Source organism: Mixophyes fleayi, chromosome 1 (assembly GCF_038048845.1).
Source record: "Mixophyes fleayi isolate aMixFle1 chromosome 1, aMixFle1.hap1, whole genome shotgun sequence".
Classification (NCBI taxonomy): Eukaryota; Metazoa; Chordata; class Amphibia; order Anura; family Limnodynastidae; genus Mixophyes; species Mixophyes fleayi.
The window spans coordinates 216,036,796-216,062,111 of record NC_134402.1 but is presented as its reverse complement, the minus strand read 5'-3'; the positions used below and the strand labels follow the sequence as shown (position 1 = coordinate 216,062,111).

At 38.7% G+C, this 25,316-nt stretch overlaps 1 protein-coding gene across 1 annotated transcript in view; it reads right to left on the bottom strand.

Annotated features, from left to right (window-relative positions):
* Nucleotides 1-25,316, bottom strand: part of LOC142149845 (protein mono-ADP-ribosyltransferase PARP14-like) — a 133,438-nt gene that overhangs the window by 34,398 nt on the left and 73,724 nt on the right. Inside the window, exons 5-7 of the mRNA XM_075205150.1 lie at nt 18,463-18,717; nt 3,356-3,586; nt 2,436-2,502 (exon numbers count right to left, since the gene is read on the bottom strand). Of these exons, the coding sequence (XP_075061251.1) occupies nt 2,436-2,502; nt 3,356-3,586; nt 18,463-18,717 (553 nt within the window). The remainder of the gene's footprint in view (nt 1-2,435; nt 2,503-3,355; nt 3,587-18,462; nt 18,718-25,316) is intronic.

The following is a 25,316-nucleotide window of genomic DNA, read 5'->3' as shown; positions in this document are numbered from 1 at the left end:
GTCTGTCATTAATGTTTTAATAGAATTAATTCTGAGAATATGCTTTTATACCATATGTGGCCCTTCACTTGAAAACTTCGTCTGCACTGAACAAATGATTAACTTAATTGTAAAATATTTAGTCACATCTATATATCTATATGTATTATATTACTAGGCCTTTTTCTATACTAAAACATTCTAAGCACAGTGGCAATAAGGTGCCACAATTGTTTGGGATTTTAGAATTACTGGCCTTTTATTTACATTTTTTGCTGTACCTGCGTTCACAATTATTCTCATGTGGTGGCTTCATTGCACATGCCGGCCCTTATCATTTTTTAGAAGTTCAAAACAGGAAGCCCAGTAGCAGTTGGACCAACATCGCTTGTCCCGCTCCATCTCTGCGCCCACATGGGATGATCTAACAGTAGTTCTGCTGCTGGCAGGATGGTCAATAAGACTAATTAGAGTTGCACTTGCTATATCGGTGCAAAAATAATATGGCGCATATGTTCACCTTTTATATAAGTCAATTAAAAATGGAGAAACAAGGAAAAACTCCCTGTAACTCCACTGAAATCCTGTCTTTTATCCTCACTGTTGCCACCAGTTGTAAACTGTGACTGTATAGGCTTATATTGCCACCCTGTCTTTTATCTCTTATCAGTTTATTTGGGGTTTCCTCATCACAATCTGCCAATACGGACCACTTCTACTGTTGTTCTCGGGCACCAGACACTCGCCTACTATGAGGAGCGACTAGTCACAAATAATTAGGAAGCAATTCATTATATAACATTGGATTTAAACACAATTTGCTGCATCTGTAATTTGCCAAATTATTGTCTCATTGACACATTTTCCAGAGAAACTCTAAAATGCAGACCTATAGGCTACAGGGCAGTATATAAAAGGATAATAAACCCTGCTAGGCAAAGTATGCAGTTACGAGATATTAATTAACATATGACTTCTTATGCCAATGTCACAATATATGGTGCACTCAAAAATACACACTGCATTTTTATAGATTAAATAAATGTAAACAATAAGTTATTTGTAAGTTGTCCAGCCACAGAGTCGCACAGCTTCAACAGTGCTATTTTATCTAGACTGGTCTGGCGGTGTAGGTAAGCTAGTTTTCCGATTTGGACACTGCTGTACTCAGTTAATCCAAAGGATCTTTCAGGTGAAGATTTATACAATAGAAAATACTTTAATGCATCTACATACTTCCCAAGATTTTGAACAGGAAAATTGTGACAAGTTAGGCCATGCCCTGATCTTTCCAAGCTACTTTCTGATGTCCATGCCACGCTCATTTTGTGCTAAGCCATGCAGCCCAACCCTTTTGATTAATGGAAATTGTCACTGTAATGCAGAAATAAGGACTGCAGGTATGCATTTAGAATAAGGGGGTCATGTTTTCATTTTATGCTATGTTAAGACTTATTCAGTGATGGAAGGTGGCCAAATGGAACATACGATGAGAATGCAGATGAAGCGCTTTTCTCTAAGACGTATGGTGCAACTTGGCGGAAGGCTCATAGCACACCCGGTACGTGTGGATAGTTTGCATAGGATTACATTGCGAAAGTTTCATTGGTAGCGCTACAGCATTTTGCTTTACTTTATACAATAAGTCCATAGGTAACAGTTATAGGAGGCCAGTTGGAGGTTTAGAGGTCAAGTGGAATTTAGTGTGTACAAAAACTTTGTACCAATATTGGTACCAATACTGCTGCATTACTATAAATGAGTTCGGTAAGTTCTATAGTATTGTTATGAACTAATTTAATATATTACTGTAATGCTTTTATGTGTTTAGGATGTAATGTACATAAGTACAAAGATAACACTACAGTATGTTGATTATTTTTCTACAATATTAAAAATTTGGGTCATGCCTTTATTGAAGTGCAATCAGTTGAATATATTTTAGTGAAAGCTTTCTAAACAGTACATATTTTGTAGAATTTATTATGATACATGACAACCTTAGCTGACCAAGCATCTATGAACAATATTGCAAGTACTAAGCAATCCTTATGTAATTGCCGAACTTACAGAGCTGACCAACTTTTCTCAAAGAAAACAAAGAAATGTGCTACATCTGTACTTACACATGACTTTGCTTAACTGCAAATGTTAGTGCTATACTAATAGGCATACTTATTCAAATTGTAGTAGCACAATTGTTTGTGTGCATACACTAATAATCACTCCATTTGGCACACTAATCTGTCTGGCACAATTAGAAAATTAACTTAAATATGCTTCTAAAAAGTGAATGCTTGTCAATGTTAATAAATAATAATAATAATAATAACAATAACAAAAAATAAACAGATAACTGAAGTAACCGTAATGTGTAATATCCATCTGATTTTCTGAACATTTATTGTGACATAAAGCAACAACAACAGGGCATTTGTCCAACTTTGGACCATTACCTCCTCCTTCATTCTGCAGAATTATTTGTTCTCCTAAATCCATTGCCAATAGTGTTTCTCTGAAGACCTATAAAATAAAGCAACAGTAGTAGAATATTACAATACTGTCTGTTGGTTTTGTAGCACATATTTTCAACTGTTGCAGCATATGTATATATAACCTTTTATTCTTGACTTGCTAGTGCAATATACGTTTGTGCCACAAGATGGCCTTTAAGATTCTTTTTACATGCCAGAAGTGTAACGTGCAACCTGCTGAGGTATAGCACATTATATTTTGCACAAATTAGTGATTTTATATATATATATTGTTATTCTGATTGTGCATATATTATAGGATTTTGTGGGTGTGTTTAAAAAATTATACATGAGGAGTATTAAATCTAAGGTATGACATCAAGCTTAATAGAGAATGCATTTTCCACTATAAAAACAAATATTAACAAAATTTTCTTCTACTTATGACCTGGTTGTGAGTGTCTGTGTGTGGCTGAATGTGTGCCTGACATATTTTACGCACAGCTTTGTTCAGAGTAATGTATGCCCAACATGAGTCCAACTCAGCATCAGGCTCAGGGTTTCTGTGTATTAAATACAAAATATATGACACATGCCACATACATTTATATAAATCAGACACTTGCTTTTATTGTGTAAATTGCAGTATACCGACAACAGCTATTTGCTGACTGGTTACTGAGGTTCAGTACAAGTTTTGCACCTAAATGCAATGTTAGCAAATGGGCCTGAGCATCTTTCTTCTCAGTAAAATTTTAACATTGTAGAACATAATAATATATTTATGACACACTCTTTAAACAATTTATTATTTTATTTTACCAAAAGGGTGATTTTGATTTTCAGCAATTTGGAATATGATTGTATCTATAAATGACAAATAGTGATGAAAATATACTTACAATGAAAATAATATCACTTTCTGGGAGCTTCTTGATCACAAGCTTAATTTTCTTTACAGTAGTATTCGAATGTCTTATCACAAAGTTTTTTATTTCTTCTCCAATTATTGTAGCCACTACTTCATTGGGGAATTTCAAGGCAGCTCCAGTGCCAATGGCTGACATAAGCACAGATTCTACTTTCTGGGAATTGCATCTTTCAAGAAAATGATAAATCCCATCTTTCAGGTTCTGTAAAAAATGCACAATGCCCTAAACAGCAGCAATAACATACATTATAAATACACATGTGCATGTGCTAGTCAACAGTAATCACAATGAAGGTAGTTTATGAAGCACAAAATGACAGATTTGCAGGGCAAATGCAGCTTTGGACCTAGATTTTCACCAGGGCGCTTAGGTTTGTGGAGCAAGATGGTTGCACTTATGAAGGGGCAGAAGTTTGCACAGCCAGAGGGAAAGTGTTGGGGAGAAGTGAAGGCATTCCTAGCAAAGTAAAAAAATTCCCTGTACAAGATTATTGTAATGAAATAAAGGGGTGCAGAGGGTGCAATTTCAGGGATATGAATGGACATTCTCCCTCTGCAAAAGCCCTGCATCAGATCAGAGTAGCAGAGATAGGAACTCATATTTTTAAGGAGGCAAAAAACTTTCCATGTATAATGTACTGTGTAAAATATATAAATAAAATAGATATGGGCAGCGCTATCGCTCCACAAGCAGCCCCACTGCTAGACAGGGCTTGCTGGTACCAGTATAACAGGGATCCTACAAGGATGGTGTCCTGCTGTAGTGAAAACAAATCTCAAACTGATAAGCACAGGGTTTGTGCCTCTATGGGAACAAGAAAAAACAGCATGCCACTCGTCTCACAGGCTAGCAACCTCATGCTGAAAGTGCTGGGGCTTATTCAGAGCCGGATTAAGGGGGGAACCAGTAACTCAAATATTGACCATAAACACTGATAATTACAGACCGTGCCATATATGTAAAAACATAACAAAGAAATAATGTAGTATCCCTTTAAAGATTGTTCATTCTGTATTGCCTGTATATGGATTAGGGATGTGCACCGGCGACTTTTGAGGTCTCGTGTTTTGTGTTTTGGATCCGGATTTTCTCGATGTTTTGGGTTCGGATTTGTTTCGCAAAACACCTGCCGAAAGGTTTTGGTTCGGATTTAAGGTTTTGGATTCGTTTTTTTTTTAAAAAAGCATAAAAAGTTAAAAAATCAAGTTTTTGGGCTTATTTTCACTCCTACGCTATTATTGACCTCAATAACATTCAATAACAAGCATTTCCACTAATTTACCGTGTATTCTGAACACCTCACAATATAGTTATTAGTCCAAAACGTTGCAATGAGCTATCTTTCTGGACTGCGTAGTGGAGTGGTCTCCACAATATAATAAGAAAACCATCAACTGGTCTTAATCGCACCAAAACATGTACCTGGACTGCGTAGAGGAGTGGGTCACCACAATATAAATTAAAAACCCTGAACTTGTATGATTCGCACCAATAATGTACCTGGACTGCGTAGAGGAGTGGGTCACCACAATATATATAATAAGAAAACCATCAACTAGTATGAATCGCACCGAATAATGTACCTGGACTGCGTAGAGGAGTGGGTCACCACAATATAAATTAAAAACCCTGAACTTGTATGATTCGCACCAATAATGTACCTGGACTGCATAGAGGAGTGGGTCACCACAATATATATAATAAGAAAACCAACTGGTATGAATCGCACCGAATAATGTACCTGGACTGCGTAGAGGAGTGGGTCACCACAATATATATAATAAGAAAACCATCAACTAGTATGAATCGCACCGAATAATGTACCTGGACTGCGTAGAGGAGTGGGTCACCACAATATAAATTAAAAACCCTGAACTTGTATGATTCGCACCAATAATGTACCTGGACTGCATAGAGCAGTGGGTCACCACAATATATATAATAAGAAAACCAACTGGTATGAATCGCACCGAATAATGTACCTGGACTGCGTAGAGGAGTGGGTCACCACAATATATATAATAAGAAAACCATCAACTAGTATGAATCGCACCGAATAATGTACCTGGACTGCGTAGAGGAGTGGGTCACCACAATATAAATTAAAAACCCTGAACTTGTATGATTCGCACCAATAATGTACCTGGACTGCGTAGAGGAGTGGGTCACCACAATATATATAATAAGAAAACCATCAACTGGTATGAATCGCACCGAATAATGTACCTGGACTGCGTAGAGGAGTGGGTCACCACAATATAAATTAAAAACCCTGAACTTGTATGATTCGCACCAATAATGTACCTGGACTGCGTAGAGGAATGGGTCACCACAATATAAATTAAAAACCCTGAACTCGTATGATTCTCACCAATAATGTACCTGCACTGCGTAGAGGAGTGGGTCACCACAATATATATAATAAGAAAACCATCAACTAGTATGAATCGCACCGAATAATGTACCTGGACTGCGTAGAGGAGTGGGTCACCACAATATAAATTAAAAACCCTGAACTTGTATGATTCACACCAATAATGTACCTGGACTGCATAGAGGAGTGGGTCACCACAATATAAATTAAAAACCCTGAACTTGTATGATTCGCACCAATAATGTACCTGGACTGCGTAGAGGAGTGGGTCACCACAATATAAATTAAAAACCCTGAACTTGTATGATTCGCACCAATAATGTACCTGGACTGCGTAGAGGAGTGGGTCACCACAATATATATAATAAGAAAACCATCAACTGGTATGAATCTCACCGAATAATGTACCTGGACTGCGTAGAGGAGTGGGTCACCACAATATTATTAAAAAACCCTACACAGTTCTAAATTCCACCCAAAAAGTTTATGGACTGCGTAGTGTAGTGTTCCCCACAATATTATTTAAAATTTTTGCAGCAACAGTCAACGTTGTTTAATATCTGATACACCTCTATCTGGACTGCATAGTGGAGTGGCCCCGGTACCCAATTTGGTACCGGGGCCACAATACCTCCTCCAAACATGGTACAGACCATTCGTCTTTGAGATCCCATCAAGTATGTTAAAGACAGACAGGGTCGAAGTGTTATTGGTTGACTTTGTAAACCAAAAAACTGTCCCTGTTGCACATAGTCGTGCAATGAAGACTGACTTTTTCATTTAAAGGCACCATCTTTCAAGTGTAGTGTTTGTAAGTCATATTATACTTTTAGTAAAATTGGTTTATTTTGTTCCTCTTTATGGTAACTACTAATAGAATTAAAGTATTAAATAGAAGCGGCAGTTCCTCTTTATGGGAATTAGTAATAGAATTAAAGTATTAAATAGAATTAAAGTATTAAATAGAGTGGTATAGAGTGGTAGTGTGGTATAGAGTGGTCCCCACAATATAATAATAAAACCCTCAACTGGTCTGAATTCCACCAAACAAGTATCTGGACTGCGTAGTGGGGTGGCCCCGGTACCCAATTTGATACCGGGGCCACAATAAAATAAATACACCCTCAACTGGTCTGAATTCCACCAAACAAGTATCTGGACTGCGTAGTGGGGTGGCCCCAGTACCCAATTTGATACCGGGGCCACAATATCTCCTCCAATTTCCAAGTGTAGTGTTTATAACATATTAACACTACACTAATTCTAGCACGTCAAAACCTCTTGTTTTAATTAATGACAGGGCATTTAACTTTTGATTTAATTTATTGAATTTGTTGGCATTTTCTTTTACTTTTTGAACATGGCAAACGACTGTTGAATGGTCACATAATGCCAAAAAAAAAGTTGCAAGATGGAATTGTCCTTGGGCCCTCCCACCCACCCTTATGTTGTTGAAATAGGACATGCACACTTTAACAAACCAATCATTTCAGCGACAGGGCCTACCAAACAACTGTGGCTGAAATGATTGGTTTGTTTGGGCCCCCACACCAATAAAACAATTCATCTCTCCCTGTACAAACTAAACAGGCTCTACTGAGGAAAGATGTCGTCCTCATCCTCAACCTCTGATTCCTCTCCCCCTACAGTGTGTACTTCCTCCTCCTCACACATTATCAATTCGTCCCCGCTGGACTCCACAACCACAGTCCCTCTGTACTGTCTGGAGGGCAGTGCTGTACTTCATTGAGGAATTGATTATTCATTTTTATAAACATCATTTTTTCAATGTTGTGAGGAAGCAACCTCCTTCGCCGCTCACTGACCAGGTTCCCCGCTGCACTAAAAACTCTTTCCGAGTACACACTGGAGGGGGGACAACTCAGTTAAAAAATAGAGACAGTTTGTACAGGGGCTTCCAAAGTGCCTTTTGGAGTTCTACCACGTCACTACCTCTAGTTAATTTAGATTGCAAGGCTTGTAAATATAAATACTTTGAAGATAAAAAAAGCAGGCTGCACAGACTGTGGAGCTAGAAAGTGAAATTAAATGGAACACGTTACTTTGGTGGCTATCTATGCCCCCCCCCCCCCGCCCTACACTTGTAGTTGAATATAAATAAAGAAGCCTGCATAGACTGTAGAACTAGAAATTCAAATATACAAAGAAATGGACAAAGGCAGTTTGGTATCTGTCTGCATCAGATCCCCTCTCCACTAGGAGTAAAACAGAAAACTATTCAGCCGTTATATAATCTAGAATATAAATAGAAATTGAGAAAGGCAATTTGGTATCTGTCTGCATCATAATCATCAACATCCTCCTCAGCGCCAGCTACATCAATATCCTCCTCCCAGTGTACAACATTCACACCTTCATTAGCCAAATCTGTAACTGGACTGTGGGTGATCCTTCCAGCATATGCAGAGGGCGTGCTGCAAATGCTGGAAGTGATGGGAAGGTCAGGGTTCACAACCAACAACACCCTTGGACTCGCCTTGGGGATTTGTGATGTCATCTGTTTAGAAGGCAGAGTTCTTTGCTGTTTTGTTGTTGTTGCTGACAGCATAACTCTCTTAAATTTTTTGTAGGGGGGGGGGAGGGCTTAGATCCTTGGGTGAAGCTGGACCACTAGTCATGAACACGGGCCAGGGCCTAAGCCGTTCCTTGCCACTACGTGTCGTAAATGGCATATTGCCAACTTTACGTTTCTCCTCAGATGATTTTAAGTTTCTCTTTTTGCTATTTTTGGAGAACTTGGGCTTTTTGGATTTTACATGCCCTGTACTAGGAGATTGGGCGTCGGGCTTGCCAGACGACGTTGATGGCATTTCATCGTCTATGTCATGACTAGTGGCAGCAGCTTCAGCATTAGGAGGAAGTGGGTCTTGATCTTTCCCTACTTTATCCTCCAAATTTTGGTTTTCCATTATATGTAGCACAAGAGAGCGTACCCCTAAGCCACACACACTCGGCAAAGCCTTTAAAAATTATATGCGGCACAGGAGAGTACCACTGGACTTATACACTGCTGAATCAGTGAACTTTGTAATAGCCGTACCACTGAACTTATACACTGCTGAATCAGTGAACTTTGTAATAGCAGTACCACTGGACTTTTACTGCTGAATGTGTGAACTTGGTAATATTGCAGTACCAATGGGCTTATATACTGCTGGATTGGCTTTGCAAATTTGGTTATAATTATTTATTTTTTTTTAAATTTTTTATTTTAATTTTTTTTATAACTTTTTTTTTATTTTTTAAAAACTTGGGAATAATGGGGAAATAACTATGCCCTTAGAAGCACAGAGCACAGGACACAGCACCACTGGACTGAACAGGACACAGCGCAGGACCCAGCAGCACTACTGAACTCAGCAGGACAGAGCACAGGACACAGCACCACTGGACTGATACTGCAGAATGTGTGAACTTTGTAATATTGCAGAACCACTGGACTTTTACTGCTGAATGTGTGAACTTGGTAATATTGCAGTACCAATGGGCTTATACTGCAGGATTGGTTGTGCAAATTTTGTTGTAATTAAAAAAAAATGTAATTAGTTTTTTGTATTTTTTTTAAATAACCTTTTTTTATTTTTTTAAACACTTTGGAATATTGGGGAAATAACTATGCCCTTAGAAGCACATAGCACAGGACACAGCACCACTGGACTGAACAGGACACAGCACAGGACCCAGCAGCACCACTGACCTCAGAAGGACAGAGCACAGGACACAGCACCACTGGACTGAGCACAGCACAGCACAGCATAGCACTGAACAGCACGAGATATAGCAGGACAGAGGACCACCTAACACACCCTCCCTCTACCCTGATCAATGCCCGAGTGAAGATGGCAGCGACTAGCGGGGAATTTATAGGATCCGAGTATCGCGAGATCCGACAACGGGATTATGAGTCAGAGCCTCAGTTTCAGATATGAATTTGGCGCCAATACTCGGATCTGTCTCGGGTCCGACTCGGATCGGCAACGTTCGGGTGGGCTCGGATTTCATAAATCCGAGTGCGCTCATCTCTAATATGGATATATACTGTTAAATCATACTGCTGGCACGTTAGGAGATAAGTCTAAAAGTATTGTTGGCCACATTGTGCAAAAGAGCCAGGCAATAGTATCACTGTCTAATTTGGGCTCATAAATGGTTGACCAAATTCAATGATATGTGAAAGTTTAGCACTGGGACCGATCAGCCGGACTACTTCTGGCATCACAGGGGTATATTAGTTGGCATATGTGGTTGGAATATTGTTATCTCCTTTGTAATACTGAGACTATTACCATTCCGTTATATGCATAAAGAGGGCATTTGGAATTGCATTGCAGGATGCTTGACTGTCAAACTGCTCAGCATTTATAAGGACTGCTATTGTGATTTTTGAAATTGTCCAAATTCATGAAATATTTATTAAAATAAAGTTCAATAAATTAGTGTAAAATTTGGAAAGTGAATTTAAAAAGGCTGTGAAAAACAATTTATAAAACAGTCACCATCATCAGCTATTTATATAGCGCCACTGATTCCACAGCGCTGTATAGAGAACTCATTCACATCCAGGGCCAGACTGGCCATCGGGCACTTCTGGCAAATGCCAGAAGGGCCGATGGCACAGTGGGCCGGTCCGGCTACCTGTGATCGCCAGCGAAATAATTAAAAAAAATAATTATATTAGTGTGTGTGTAGGGCCATATTTATATTAGTGTGTGTGTGTGTGTGTGTGGGGCCATGTATATATTGTGTGTGTGTGTGTGTGTGTGTGTGTGTGTGTGTGCGCAGTATTTTAATATAATATGTGAGGGAAGGGAGGATCTTAATATAGTGTGGGAGGTAGGCTATTTAATGGTGGAGTGTACGTGGGGGCTAATTATTTAAGGTGAGGTGAAGGAACCTTTAATTTCATGCTGGGGTGGTTTAGGGCTATCAATTGAATATGGTGCTGATTTTGGGGAGGAGGTCTATTTATTAAATGTAAATATGAATTATTTTTTGCTGGGGATGGTTGTGGAAAATGGGTATATTTATTAAACTTTAATGCTATTTAATTTATTGCTGGGACTGTTTACAGGGAGGGAAATGTGTTTTGAGTGAATGGGTTTATTGTTAATATAATGTTGGGGCTGGTTGGAGGGAAATAGGTCTACTTATTAAATGTGAATATTATTATTGTGGGGACTGGAGGGAAGCCTAATTATAAAACGTGAGTGCTATTGTTTTAACACGGGGGCTGATTGGAGTTTTCTAGATTTCATGTATCCCATTTTTTATCAGAATGGGGCATCCAGTATTCCAGGATCAAGATAAGAAAGAACTTAGCTAAAGAAACCAGCTACTACAAGTGGTGAAAGTGACCAAGACAGGTAGGAGAGAGCAGGACAGTCTGCCAACTGTCCTGAATCTGGTGGGGCAGTCCTGAATTTGGATGACTGTCTCACTTAGTCAGGATTTGGTTCGACGGCAAGGACAGTTGGGAGGTATGTCCCGCTTCACAACGTACTGCTTGTGAAGGCAGAGCTGTGTGCTTCTAACAGTATTGCACACAGTATTGCCTGTGTATTTGTCTAAAATGATAACCATGTTACATAATAGGGGCCCTGCTGTCTTAAATACCCCAGGCCCCCTGAGCCTTAATCCAGCTCTGGTTAGGGGAAGGGAACTGATAGCTGCTCTCAGTTCCCGGACAGGACACACCCTGCAGAGCAAGCTGAGGAGCTCTAAGTATCACAAGATTTGGTAATCTCGTGAGACAAAGAGCTTCCCTGCTCACTCTGCAGGAAGTTCCAACCCTGATGGATGTCAGCAGCACCAGAAGCATAGATAAGTACAGTGGGCTGGGGATGGCATGATGTGGCTGGGAGGGCGTGATAAATGTAATGTTTTATTATAATATATGTATTGATGCCCCATTTGGCCACACCCACAACACAATGTGGTAACACCCTTTTCGGCGCCGCCGCTGCACACAGTTTCTTTCATTCTGGGACTGAGGCGGGCCTGTGTACTTTAAGTACCAGGGCTGATTTTTAGTCCCAGTCCGGCCCTGTTCACATCAGTTCCTGCCCCATTGGAGCTCACAGTCTAAATTCCCTAACATACACACACAGACCGAGAGGGACTAAGGTCAATTTAATAGCAGCCAATTAACTTACCGGTATGTTTTTGGAATGTGGGAGGAAACCAGAGCACCCGGAGGAAACCCACGCAAACATGGGGAGAACATACAAACTCCACACAGATAAGGTCATGGTTTGGAATCAAACTCATGACCCCAGTGCTGTGAGGCAGAAGTGTCAGCATATTGTATTTTGTTGAGTTTTCATTAAGAGTGTTTGTAACATAATTACTTCTATGCAAATTCTCAAATTTTAACAGCAATTAGAAGGAAGGGACTATATTTGAACACATCCACAATGTCTCCTTGCTATATATTAGGTTGTGTTACAAAGCTATCTATCTTTCTCTTTTATCATATACCACCACTATCACCTACCAGTATAATTTTTCAATGTAATTTAGAACACAGTTAAAAGGTCATTAATACCTAATATCTCTAAAAGAACTAATGTGATATCTTTATTTCCATTACTATGTATTTCAAACCTATTCCCCTCTTGTGACATCTTCCTCTTATGAGACAAATGATTATAATCATCAACTGGGGATATAGCTTAAAAAGTATATTGCAGAAGGAGTCCTCTTCTATTGTCAATAAAATACACTTCATAGTAAAGTTTCTAAATTAATTTATAAAGCATATAAAATATCAAAATATTCACACAAAATGTATTTACTACATAATAACTAATGGATTATAATATACTAATTATAAGGGTTTTCATTATAACATGGCCATACAAGGCAGACAATATAAATACAGACATAAAAACAAAGGGTATGGAGGACCCTGCTCACTAGAGAGTTTACATTCTAAGTGAAAATGGGCAAAGCTGGAATAAGAAAGAGGAGCGAGTGTGGCTCTGAGTGGAGATTGGGACAGCTGTGAGGGTGTATTAGTGTGAATAGTATCATCAGGGATAAGATAAGCTTTAAAAAAGACATGAGTTTTTAGAGAACATCTAAAGATGTGAAGTATGTGGGAAAGCCTGATTGGGCATGGTAGGGAATGCCATAAGTGGGAGCAGCACGGGAGAAGTCTTGCAGGTGCGAGTGAGAGGTGATTACCAGTGATGAGACAAGGCACAGGTCAGCGGTAGATCTATGAGGGCGGGAGGGAGAGTATTTTGATATAAGATTTGAGATATAATAGCTATGTATAATTATGAGATTTTAGAATTAATAATAAAAAAGTTTAGCATGTAATATCACTAAAATATAAATTAACATATAATGGCAAGACAAGCTTATACAAATAGAATAATCACATAGAGAAAACTGTATAATTCCATGACAATTAAATACTCCATTCATATAGGATAGTCATCAAGGTACAGACATGTATCCAAACATTTGGGAAGTGAAAAGTTAGGAGAGTTACCAATTGGGTGTCTGCACTGTCAATCACTCTGTGCAACACAAGTGAGGGTGGAGAATCAGGACTAGCCGATTGTATGAAGAATCCAATTGGACGAGATAACTGTCAATAACAAGAGCGCTAACCGATTGGATGAACTACATGTTAGGGATCAGCTGGTTGTTCCCTGCATCTTTGCTATTAATTAAGCCTGAGTTGCTGTGGTGGTGTGTATACCTCTGAATAATTGATTGGGGAGCTGCACTGTTTAAGACCTCTCCTGCCTTCATACCTTTGCCAGTGATATCATTCTGTGCCAGCTTCCTGGATGCAATGCTCCCTGGTTCCCATTCCTAGCATTGTATCGAGCTGCACTCGGGTTCCTGATTTCTGCCATTGAATTTGGCTACTCTCTGGTTCCTGATCCCTGTTGTTTTATTTTCGATTGCTCTCTGGTTCCTGAGCACTGCATTGAATTTGGCTGCTCTCTGATTCAGGATTCATGGCATTGTATTTGGTTGTTCTCTGGTTCCTGAACCACTAGAACTACAGTTGGTACACTGCTGATTTCTGATTCCTGTCTGAACTCATTGGAAACTGAACAGACTTCATCATCTCGCATACTTTCATCTTCTACAGCACACTACTTCCAGGTAACTATACAAAGTAGCACAGTCTCTTGCGGCTACTTACATCTAGCACCGTGTGGCATTATGCTTTTCTCAGTAGCTTCTGCTGAGCTTTGCATTCCATTTCTGTAGTGCTTTGACTGTCATCCATTTGAACTGTCAGCTTAACTGTTTAAACTATTCGCTATTCAGAATTAATGGTACCTGTATCATCTTATCTAGTGCAAGACTGTTGCTTTTATCTGCATTGCCAAAGTTATTCAGTGAACGTTACCATATTATATGCATTACCTCAAGTTTACATAGACTGTTTCTTCTACCTATGACTGATTTTCATTCAGTTCTCCAAGAGAAAAAAGAATTCCAACTGCAAAAGAATATCCCAGAGTAAACCATACCCACAGGACCAGCCCAAATGAGGCCCCGGACAATTTAGCTACACTGATTTAAGAATGATTGACTTGTCATTATTTTAAACCATACCTTTCACTGTATTCTGATAAAACTATTTGTTCACAGGAAAACTTGTTAAAGAGCGTTTAGCTTGTTGAATCTTGGTAACCTGCAAGTGTCTATTTTTATAAATAAAACCTTTTAAATCTTTTTTATGTTCTTGGTTCTTTTGGTATGAACATTCAATTATGTTCTAATACATACTAAACCGATATTGCACCTGTTCTTGTATTCCTGCCTTTTTCTGCCATTTACTATGATTTACCTGTACTAAGGCTGTAATCAAGTTTTGCTTATTTTTCATCACTACCTCATATCTCTGCCTTTGAATCCTAAAACTAAAATTTATATACTAGGTCAGGAGGATAGACTGATTGATACCTGAAACAAGCAACACACAAAATATACGTCGGCTATATATCATTTAATTGTTGTCATGGAAATCTGAATAATGCAGACGGCTATTGTAGTAACAGAGATAATCTCAACACCAGCTACAGGGCAGGTGTTTGTGCTGACTGATAGTGATGAAACAGCCTAGTCTTTGTTTTTTGAAAATTACACATATGCCACTATACAGTGCAGAACATGTGTATGCAAGTAAGATAGACTTTAAAAATGCAATGTATATACAGTATTATTATTATTATTATTATTATTTATTTATAAGGCACCACAAGGTTTCCGTAGCGCCGAACACAGTACAAACAATGGACAGTACAGGGAATAACAGTACAGAACAATAAACAACTAGTACCAAAACTTCAGAGGCTCCAGGCAAAGCAGATGTAATGGAGTAGGAGCAGAAGAGAAGGTGGAGAGACAGGAGGGAAAAGGGCCCTGCTCATCAGGGCCATTTTTTCCATTGGGCACGATGGGCAGCTGCCCGGGGGCCCCACGGGCAAGGGGGCCCCATAGGCACGGCTCTTAATGAGAATAAATAATCCTGCAAAAGGAAAAAACCTACAAAAAAAACCTACAAGGGTCACTGAGCAAGTGCATCTATCTATCTATCTCTCTATATCTATATCTGTATCTGTATACATCTATATATCTATATCTATATCTATATCTATATCTAGGGGACCCGATGCACTGCTTGGCCCGGGGGCCCATAATGTTGTTAAGATGGCCCTGCTGCTCAAAGGAGCTTACATCCTAAAGGGAGGGGAAACAGACAGCCAGCACAAAGGGAGTCAGAGTGGGGGGGAGCGAGCGTGCACTCCAACAGAGGAGGAACAAGGGGATGGGAGCGAGCATGGAGAGAGGGTTAGGTGGAAGGCTGGTAGGCCTTAAGGAAGAGATGGGTTTTGAGTGGTTTTGAAGGAGCACAAGTTAGGGGACAAACGGATGGAGCGTGGGAGGTCATTCCAGTGCAGGGGGGCAGCTCGGGAGTACGCATTAAAAGCACCTTTATTTATGTATTTGATGTTAAAATAAAAAATAATATATTTTTTTAAATCCATTTTTATTAATGATTATACCGTTTAGAGCTGTTCATTTAATTTATAATATTAATATTTTTGTATACATTCTGATGTGACCTTATATTGCACATATGTTTGTGCGTATACTGCAATCTGTTCTGTCTGTCTACATATGGCAAATAACGTTAAGGCAGAGCGTATTTCCACCCAGATTCAAATGCAAAACACAACTTGAAATATTCTTGGATTTGAATATGTTTGGAACTACACCTGAGTTTTTAAAAAGCAACTAGAATTAGGCCCTGTGAGTTAATCTTTCAGGGAAATTGAAAAATATTCCTTATACTTCATTTCACTGTATAACATTAATTATTAAAAATAAATTTCAACTTTTTGAATCACTGGGAGTAACAATACTATGCATTACACTAGAAGAGGACTCATTAGATATACATTAATGTTAAGCTATATCCCCAGTCAATGACTATAACCATATGACTCATCATAAGAGAAAGATTGTCAGAAGAGGGGAATAAGTTTGAAATACACATTAATGGACATAAAGAGGACACATTAATGCTTCCAGAGGGATTTGGGTATTTATAAGTCGTTAACGGTGTTATAAATGACATTGGAAAATTATACTGGTAGGTGACAGTGATCATATACACCGATCAGCCACAACATTAAAACCACCTTCTTATTATTGTTTAGGTCCCACTTGTGCCGCTAAAACAGCTCTGACCTGTTGAGGCATGGACATCACAAGACCTCTGAAGGTGTCCTGTGGTATCTGGCACTAAGACGTCAGCAACAGATCTATTAAATCCTGAAAGTTGCGATGTGGGGCCTCCATGGCTCAGACTTGTTTTTCCAGCACATCCTACAATGCTGGATTGGATTGATATCTGGAGAATTTGGGGGCCAAGTCAACACCTTGAACTCTTTACTATGTTCCTCAAACCATTCCTGATCAATATTTGCCGTGTTGCAGGGCGCATTATCCTGCTTCAAAAGGCCACTGCCATTATGAAATACTGTTGCCATGAAGGGTGTACTTGGCATGCAACAATGTCTGAGTACGTGGTATGTGTCAAAGTAACATCCACATGATATATAATACAGTAAGATATACATCTGGAACACCGGGTGGACCATTAATGTTTAGATATATTTCCTATGCAGATAATTAACGTTTTGCAAACTATTCTGCATTTACCTATTAATTTTACGTTTCATTTTATCTATTTGCTGTATAATACTTTTGTCTGATATTTACTGTAGTGATTCTATTCTGCAAGCAATATAAAATATTGCTACAATCTGCTTATGTTTGCAGTACATCACCTCCTCTTTGGATGCTGCCTTGACTGTTTCCGATCCTGCCTGCAAGGGATTAAGCCCTCATCATTTGATCTGGATCTTGTCACCAATGTATGGCCTTTTTAAGACATCCTTTTCCAACACACTGATGCCATTTCATTGTTTGTTGCTTCTGACCTCTCTCAGAACTTCTGTGATCTGGTCCTTATTTGTCTCCTGGTATCTGACTCCTGTTTGTCTCATCGTATTTCCAGTGACTCTGACTTTGGCTTCATTTGGCTTTGCTCCTGTCTACTCCCTTGTACAGTTTTGGATATCTTCCTTGAACAGTTTTGGATACCTTGACTTCTGACCCTGGCTTGCCTGACTTTCCTCCTGTCTGATTCTTTCATGGTATCCAGTAACTCCGGCTGCTCAGCTTAACCTGAAGAATACAGTATTCTGTATCTGCAGCTATCCTATTGTGCCTGGTTTCCAGTGTCTCCTGCGTCCTCAGCTAAACTTGGTAATCCTGGTAAACTGTTCATGTAGTTCTCCGATCGCACCTGGTATGCAGTGTCTCCCGTTTCCACAGCTAAACCTGGTAATCCTGTTATACTGTTCCTGCAGTTCCTATAGACTTGTGCTAGCTGTTTTACCATTGACTGCATCTAGTTTATACCTTTGTCACCTGTGTTCAAAATAAAAACACTCTGTTTCATTCACAACTACTTTCTGTGGTGTTCATACTGGGGACCCTAACAAATATTTTGTTTCTTAATTTGGAGTTCAGAATGTTTGCAAAACAATGCTGCCTTTAGTTTCCCAACTAAAGCAAAATTTTGCCAGGAACAGTGAAACATTTCTCAAAATAAATTGCAAGATGTTTACCCACTTCTAATACCAACTACCAGGGTCACATTCATGCAACAGATTTCAGGGAATCTTGTGCTATCTATACTATTCAATAAACATGGTTAACTACAATTTCATATTTTTTTTCTAGAATCTGTCACTACTAATTAGGATTTTCCCATTTTTTAGTTCATCACAAATCATATAGACCATGCTAACCATTTCATTAATACATTAGCACATTTTTAAACAGATTACTTCTTCATTTGCCTACTGCATCTGTCACTGTATGGAAACACAAGACAGATTCAACAGAATTCATCTAAAAGTGTAACATAAAAATGTCCCCTCCACTGTTGTAGACAGAAATTAAAACAAAAATGTATGTTCTGAATTTCAGCTCAGATAGACAGTTACCAGTTGCTTCAAATAAAAAAAATATGTCTTTATATTGGGATGGAAGATCCACTTGAAGTTATGAGGTGATAGCTGTTTAATTTAATTAAACTGAAATATTTTAACCATTCTCATAGCAATCTTACCTTGACTGAAGAGCCATTAAATCCATCCCATGGGTTACAAACAACGAAGTTCACCGATTTATATTTCAATAAATAGCTGCCTCCAGCAATTGGTAGTTCAAGATTACTACCCGGTGGCAGCCCTTTGCGACCATTTATTGCAGCATCAAAAAGTTTTGAGAACTTTTCACCTGCTGCAGACTGTAGATCTTTGGTTACGTTCAAAACATTTAGATACGGTCTTGTGGCCAACAGTGGGGCAGCGATTACATCAGCCTGCGAAAGGTTGAAGAATGTAATTAATATTAATAAATCATATTTCCTTCGAAGTTGAATTAGACTTGCAAATATATCATACATAATGTTTTTTTTAATGCCCTGCACTCTAAAACAATGCTGTAATGTTGTCATTCATTGGAAAAAATTAACGAATTTTAATTCAAGCTGTGCTGACCAAAATGCTCTGCTTCCAAACTTTCTACATAACTTACTATTTTAGTTAAATGCACTGAATTAATTTCTGTTCAAAAACACCATTCTCATCAATTAATCAATTCAGCTCCAATAACTGCAATAGCACATTAGGTAAGAAGGTCAAGGGAGGAGCATTTTGTACTAGGCAGAAGGGGCACTTGGAAGGTCTGCTAGAAGCTGTTGAACACAAAGGTAAGTTATGCAATGGACAATCCAACACAGCACAAACATGCTCCAGTACTGAAAGTCTGTTGTGCAACTATTATTTAGATTAAGTAGAATAGATTTAAAAAGAAAAAAGTTGTGTTTCTTCAATATGATACAAACATAACTATTTTTACTGCATAATGCTAAAACATAAGCTTTATGGTAATGCTATTATCACTGTGAGCGAGATAAAGATTTACCTTAGAATTAGCATTGCATTTTTCATACAATAGTGAAAGAGTTAAAATCCTCATTTCTTTGTTCAAAAGTATGCTTACCTTTGACAATAGCAATGCGTACATAATGATTATTATATGCTCTTACATGCTATTAAACAAGTAAATATGTAGATATTAGTGTGCACTTGTGTTGTCTTTATAACTACGAAGATATCTCAAAATAAGCTTGTCATTACAGAGTTCTATATGTAAAGTAACAATCAACACAGTGATTCTGAATTAAATAACTACAATTAACATAGTAACATAGTTGATGAGGTTGAAAAAAGACACCAGTCCATCAAGTTCAACCTATTTAGGATCTCCTGCGATCCCTCACTTATATTTGAAATTGATCCAGATTAAGCAACTGCCAATCTGTTCCAATTGGGAAAAATACCTCCAGACCCAATATTGCAGTTTTATTTTTTCCCTATATCCACCACTATCCTTCATTTTAATTAGCGGTCAAATCCGTGGATACACTTTTCCGCTGAAAAATTGTCTAACCTTTTCTTAAAGATATCAATTGAATCTGCCATCACAACCTTCCCTGACAGTGAATTCCATATCTTGACTGCCCTTACTGTAAAGAACCCTTTCTTTGCTGGTTGTGAAACTTCATCTCCTCTAACCTTAAGTGACCGCATGTCTTGTGTATAGGTTTGACGTAAAAAGTTCCCATGAAAGTTTTCTGTATTGACCCTTAATCTATTTGTACATAGTAATCATATCTCCTCTTAGACGTCTCTTTTCTAAAGTAAACATGCCTAAACTGGCTAAGCTTTCCTCATAACTTAATAACTCCATACCCTTTATTAATTTTGAACCCTTTCTAGTTCCAAAATATCTTTTTTATAGAGTGGTGCCCAGAACTGTATTCCATATTCAAGATAAGGTCTTACCGACTATTTATACAGTGGCAATACACTCAAACTTCTTCCCTTGTATCTATGCCCCTTTTTATGCATGCCAATACTGTAATTGCCCTTGCAGCTGCTGCATGACATTGAGCACTATTGGTAAGTCTACTGCCTACGAGCACTCCCAAATCCTTTTCAATTATAGAGTTCCCTAAATTAATCCCATGTAATTGATAAACTGATAGATTGTACGCTAGATTTTGATCCCTAAATGCATAACCTTACATTTATCTATGTTAAACCTCATATTCCATTTGGCCGCCCAATCCTCCAATTTATTTATGTCCCTCTGTAGAGAAGCCACAACTTGCTGTGAATTTATTACTTTACAGAGTTTTGTGTCATTTGCAAAAATGGAAACTTTACTCTCTAAACCATCACCAAGGTCAATAATAAATAAATGAAAAATAGAGATGCACTGAAACTTTTGTAAAAGCACCTAGAAAAATTGAAGGAGGAGATGAAACAAAGAAGTTACGCTAAGTATGTCGCACTTGTAGATGAAGTACTTTAATCGCTTTGCCAGGATCAAAGAGTTATCAACTTCTGGAAATCGTATCACTACATTTTGGCAACTATGCTTGATCCTAGGTTTAAGAGCTATGTCTTCACTTTATTTCCGACTGTCCCAGATCACAAGAGATGCAATGAGCTCCTGGTGAGCATGTTGACAGCTGAAGCGGTATCTGATACGACGGCGTCCCCTACTTCAGTTTCTCCGGCTACTGCGTCTAGGAAAAAACTAAGCTTTTCTAAGAGACCCAAGGATGATGCAGATGACTCAGCAGAACATTTTGACATTTGGTCTGGTCTAAAGAAATTGCCCAAAAATCGTGACAGCTCTGTTGTAAAATGAACTACAAATTCCACGAGGAAGGCCATTACTGGCATTTAGATCAAAGTAAAGAGACTTCTGTAATGGTGGATTCCAGCTGGGATAACTAGTATTGAGTGATGATGATGTACACACTGATGAGGGTAAGGATGATGACAATGTAGATTGCAGGTGCTGGGATTTAGCTGAGAGAAGGAAGCTAGCTGATGCTGGAATGCTTATTAATATTTGGGTAAAATGACATGTTGGCAATTTTATGTTTTTCTACAGCAAAATTTCATGTTTTTTTCTTTAATAAGGTAAAAGCTTTTTTTTTCCAATTTTGTTTTTGTTACAGAGACTTTGCAATGGTGATTTCCTGTTGGGTTGAATTGATATTGTGTTAGGATGAAGTTTGTTTTCAATCATTCTTTCAATTGCTTCTCTCTTGTATGTGTGACCACATACTTTCTGTTTCACTGGGTTCACCATCTCCAACAAGCCAGGGCACTGTGGATTAGTATTCGTCTGATAAATACACACATCCCGGGGGGGTCAGCACTCATCGCCATGTATTGGCTGTAGAATTGCCACAGTTATCCAAGTGACGGGTGGAGCGATCAAAGGAACCATAACTGATTTAATGAGCCATTCTCAGTTTCACTGTAGTTTCACAGTTTCGTGTGCTCTGGGTGACGGCGATCTCTTCGTCTTCATCTACCAAATCTTCGTCTGCAGGGGCCGGTGACACACCCATTTGTTTTCTCGGGTTCCTTAGCTGTTCTTTAAACTGGATATATTTATCATCCTGCCACTGTTGGGATTAAGGCAGCTAAGCTATTGGTAGCTTGTTTTGTGGGGGCCTGAACAAACCAAGCACTTCAGCCACAAAAGAGGCACTCCTTGTCTCTGAAGTGCTTGGTTTGCTAAACCGTACATGTCCTTTTCAATATATTACATAGGATGGGTGGGAGAACCTAAGGTCAATTCCATCTTGCACCACTTTTCTTTTTTTTCTGCCACTGCTGTGTGGCAATGTTTCCTAAATGTCCTGTGAACTGCCATGTGTGTGCTCGCTGCAGTCTTTGTCCGAAAGTGTATGAAAATAATATTGTGACCTGTGAAGTTGTCAAAATTGACTGGAAGTGACTGGAAATTAGTGTTATTGAGGTTAGTAATAATGTAGGAACAAAAAAAGCTAAATTATGTGATTTTAACATATTTTAGCAATTTTTCATAAAAATACAGATCCAAAACCAAAGAATGCGAGGGCGGTTTTGCCAAAACCAAAACACGAAGTTAATTCAGATCCAAAACCAAAACACGGGGGTCAGTGAGCATCTCTGATTAAAAAGGAGTGGCCCCAGCACAAAACCTTGAGGTACTCCACTTAAAACTTTTGAGCAATTAGAAAATGTTCAATTTATCACAACTCTCTGTTGCCTATTCTCTAACCAGTTTTTGATCCAAGTACACATGTAGTTTCCTATACCCTGTTCCCTTATTTTGTAAACCAACCTCTTGTGTGGCACTGTATCAAAGGCCTTTGCAAAATCTAAGTAGACCACATCTACTGTTCTGCTCTTGTCTAAGTTCCCACTTACTTCCATGTAGAAACAAATTAGATTAGTTTGACATGACCTATCCCTCACAAATCCATGCGGATTCCCACTAATAATTTTTTTGCGCACCAAGTAATCCTGTATACTATCCATTAATATACCTTCCAGTAGTTTCCCCACTATTGATATCAGGCTTACAGGTCTATAATTCCCTGGTCATGATCTTGTCCCCTTTTCAAACAACGGCACCACATCTGCTATTCGCCAATCCCTTGGTACTGAGCCTGATGAGATTGAATCTATGAAAATTAAGAATAGCGGTCTAGCTATTTCTGAGTTTAGCTCCATAAGAATCCTTGGGTGTATGCCATCTGGACCTGGAGCTTTATTTATCTTAATATTCTTCAGTCGCCTTTGGAATTTTTTCTTTGTCAGTCAAGTATTAATTAATTGTGCAGTTTCATTTCCGTTTTTTTTGTAATATTCCTACTATTTGTTCCTCTCTAGTAAATACTGAAGATAAGAAAGTGTTAATACCTCTGCTTTTTCCTTAGTATCATTTATCAATTCACCCATCTCACGTCTTAGGGGTCCTTTATTATCTTTTATAATCCTTTTGCCATTTATATGCATAAAAAACTTTTTGGGGTTTGACTCACTTTCTTTTGCAACTTTTCATTTTCTAATTTAACCAATCTAATTTCCTTCTTGCATGCTGTAATAAATTCCTTGTATGTGTATGTTTCCAACAACATTTTAAAGACAGCCCACTTTTCTCCTTTTTTTTTTACTTCAAAAACTTTATCCCAGTCTATGCACTTTATAGACTCTTTTAACTTATTAAAATTTGCCTTTCTAAAGTTTAAAGTCCTAGTTGATCCAATATACTGTTGTTTCTGGAAACTAATTTCAAATGAGACAATATTATGATCACTGTTTCCGAAGTGTTCCCTTACTTGAATATTTGATATTACGTCTGCATTATTAGTTATTACTAGGTACAGTATAGTCCAGATCCTAGTTGGTTCCTCTACCAATTGGGACATGTAATGGTCTTTTAGCGTGCTCAGAAACCTATTTCCCCTAGCTGTACCACAGGTCTCAGTACTCCAATCAAAGTCCGGATAATTAAAATCCCCCATAATTTAAACTTGACGTAGTTGTGTAGGCTTCCTCAACCATACTAATATCTGGCGGTGTATAGCATATCCCTATCAGCAACTTCACTGAACTTTTCCTTCATTGGATATTTCCATCCACAATGCCTCTATATTATCAGCAATATTCTCGTAAATAACTTCCTGAATAGTTGATTTTACCTCTGCCTTAATATAAAGACATACTCCTCCTCCCCTTTTATTTACCCTATCCTTCCTGAAGAGAGTATAGCCTTCCAAGTTGACTGCTCAGTCATGTGTATCACCAGGTCTCTATAATACCTATAATATCATACTGCTCATTCATTGCTACTAGTTCTAACTCCCCATTTTAACTGTCAGGCTTCTTGCATTTGCAAGCATACACTTAAGTCTATTGCATCCCTTAGGTATTTCTTTTTGCTGTGCTTCCCTCTCCCCCCTCTCCACCCCCTTGACTCTTGTTAAATTTCTCCTTACTACTCTCAATGTCTATCCCATAAACACTTGCTTGCCCTTCTCCACTGAAGCATAGTTTAAAATCACCTCCAACCTTCTAATCATCCTCTCCCCTAGTACAGCAGCCCTATCATTCAGGTGCAATCTATCTCGACAATAAAAATGGCAACTGACAAGAAATCAGCCCAGTGCTCTAAGAATACAAAACCCTCCTTCCTACACCAATCTTTTAGCTCGCATTAACCTCCCTAATCTCCCTCTGCCTCCCTGGACCTGCACGTGGCACAGGTAGTATTTACGAAAATACAACCTGGATGTCCTTGCCTTAAGTTTCCGAGCTTAAGGCAAGGACAGATAGCTGTATATCAGTGGCATATCTATAATGGGTGCAGAGGGTGCAGTGCAGGGTGTATCCACATTTTGTTTGAGCCCATTAGCACCAGGGGGTAAATGTATCATACTCCTGTTTCTTCAAGTCGCCGGAAATCGGCGAGATGACAGCTAAAATTTAAAGCGGCGCTGCCTTGTAAAGGGAAACTTGCCCCCAGGTGTGCACTTAGCCGGAGTTAGTACATTCACCTCCCACAGCCTGAAATTTTGAGCTCCATTACTCCCTGCAACCACAATCCTGAGTCTACTTTTGAGAAACAACTCAGCTGCAGTATTGACTAAAAGGAGTGAAACGAAGTTGCTGTGCATGTCTGGTGGCAGCAGTTCATCCCAAGGGCCTTTGCGGATCTCAGGGAAGTGTGCAGACTCGAGAGGTGACTTGCACCATGTAAAGATACAGGGCATATTTATTCTTTGCTGAAAAGTGGCTACTTTGTCCAATATAATGGTACCAAAAGGTGGCAGTATGTAATATTCAAAGGGTTTATCCTTTAAAGAGATTTCATGGTGAGAAATGGGAACAAAGTGGTGGGGGGGGGACATAATAATGTAAGTAGGAGAGGGCACAAGCATGCACACAGGTAGGTGTAGGTGAGTGGACGAGTATGATTGAAAAATGTACTTTAAAAAATGTAACAGCTATTAAATAAAATGTGAGAAGTATACTGTATTGAAAAAAAGAATGCAAACCT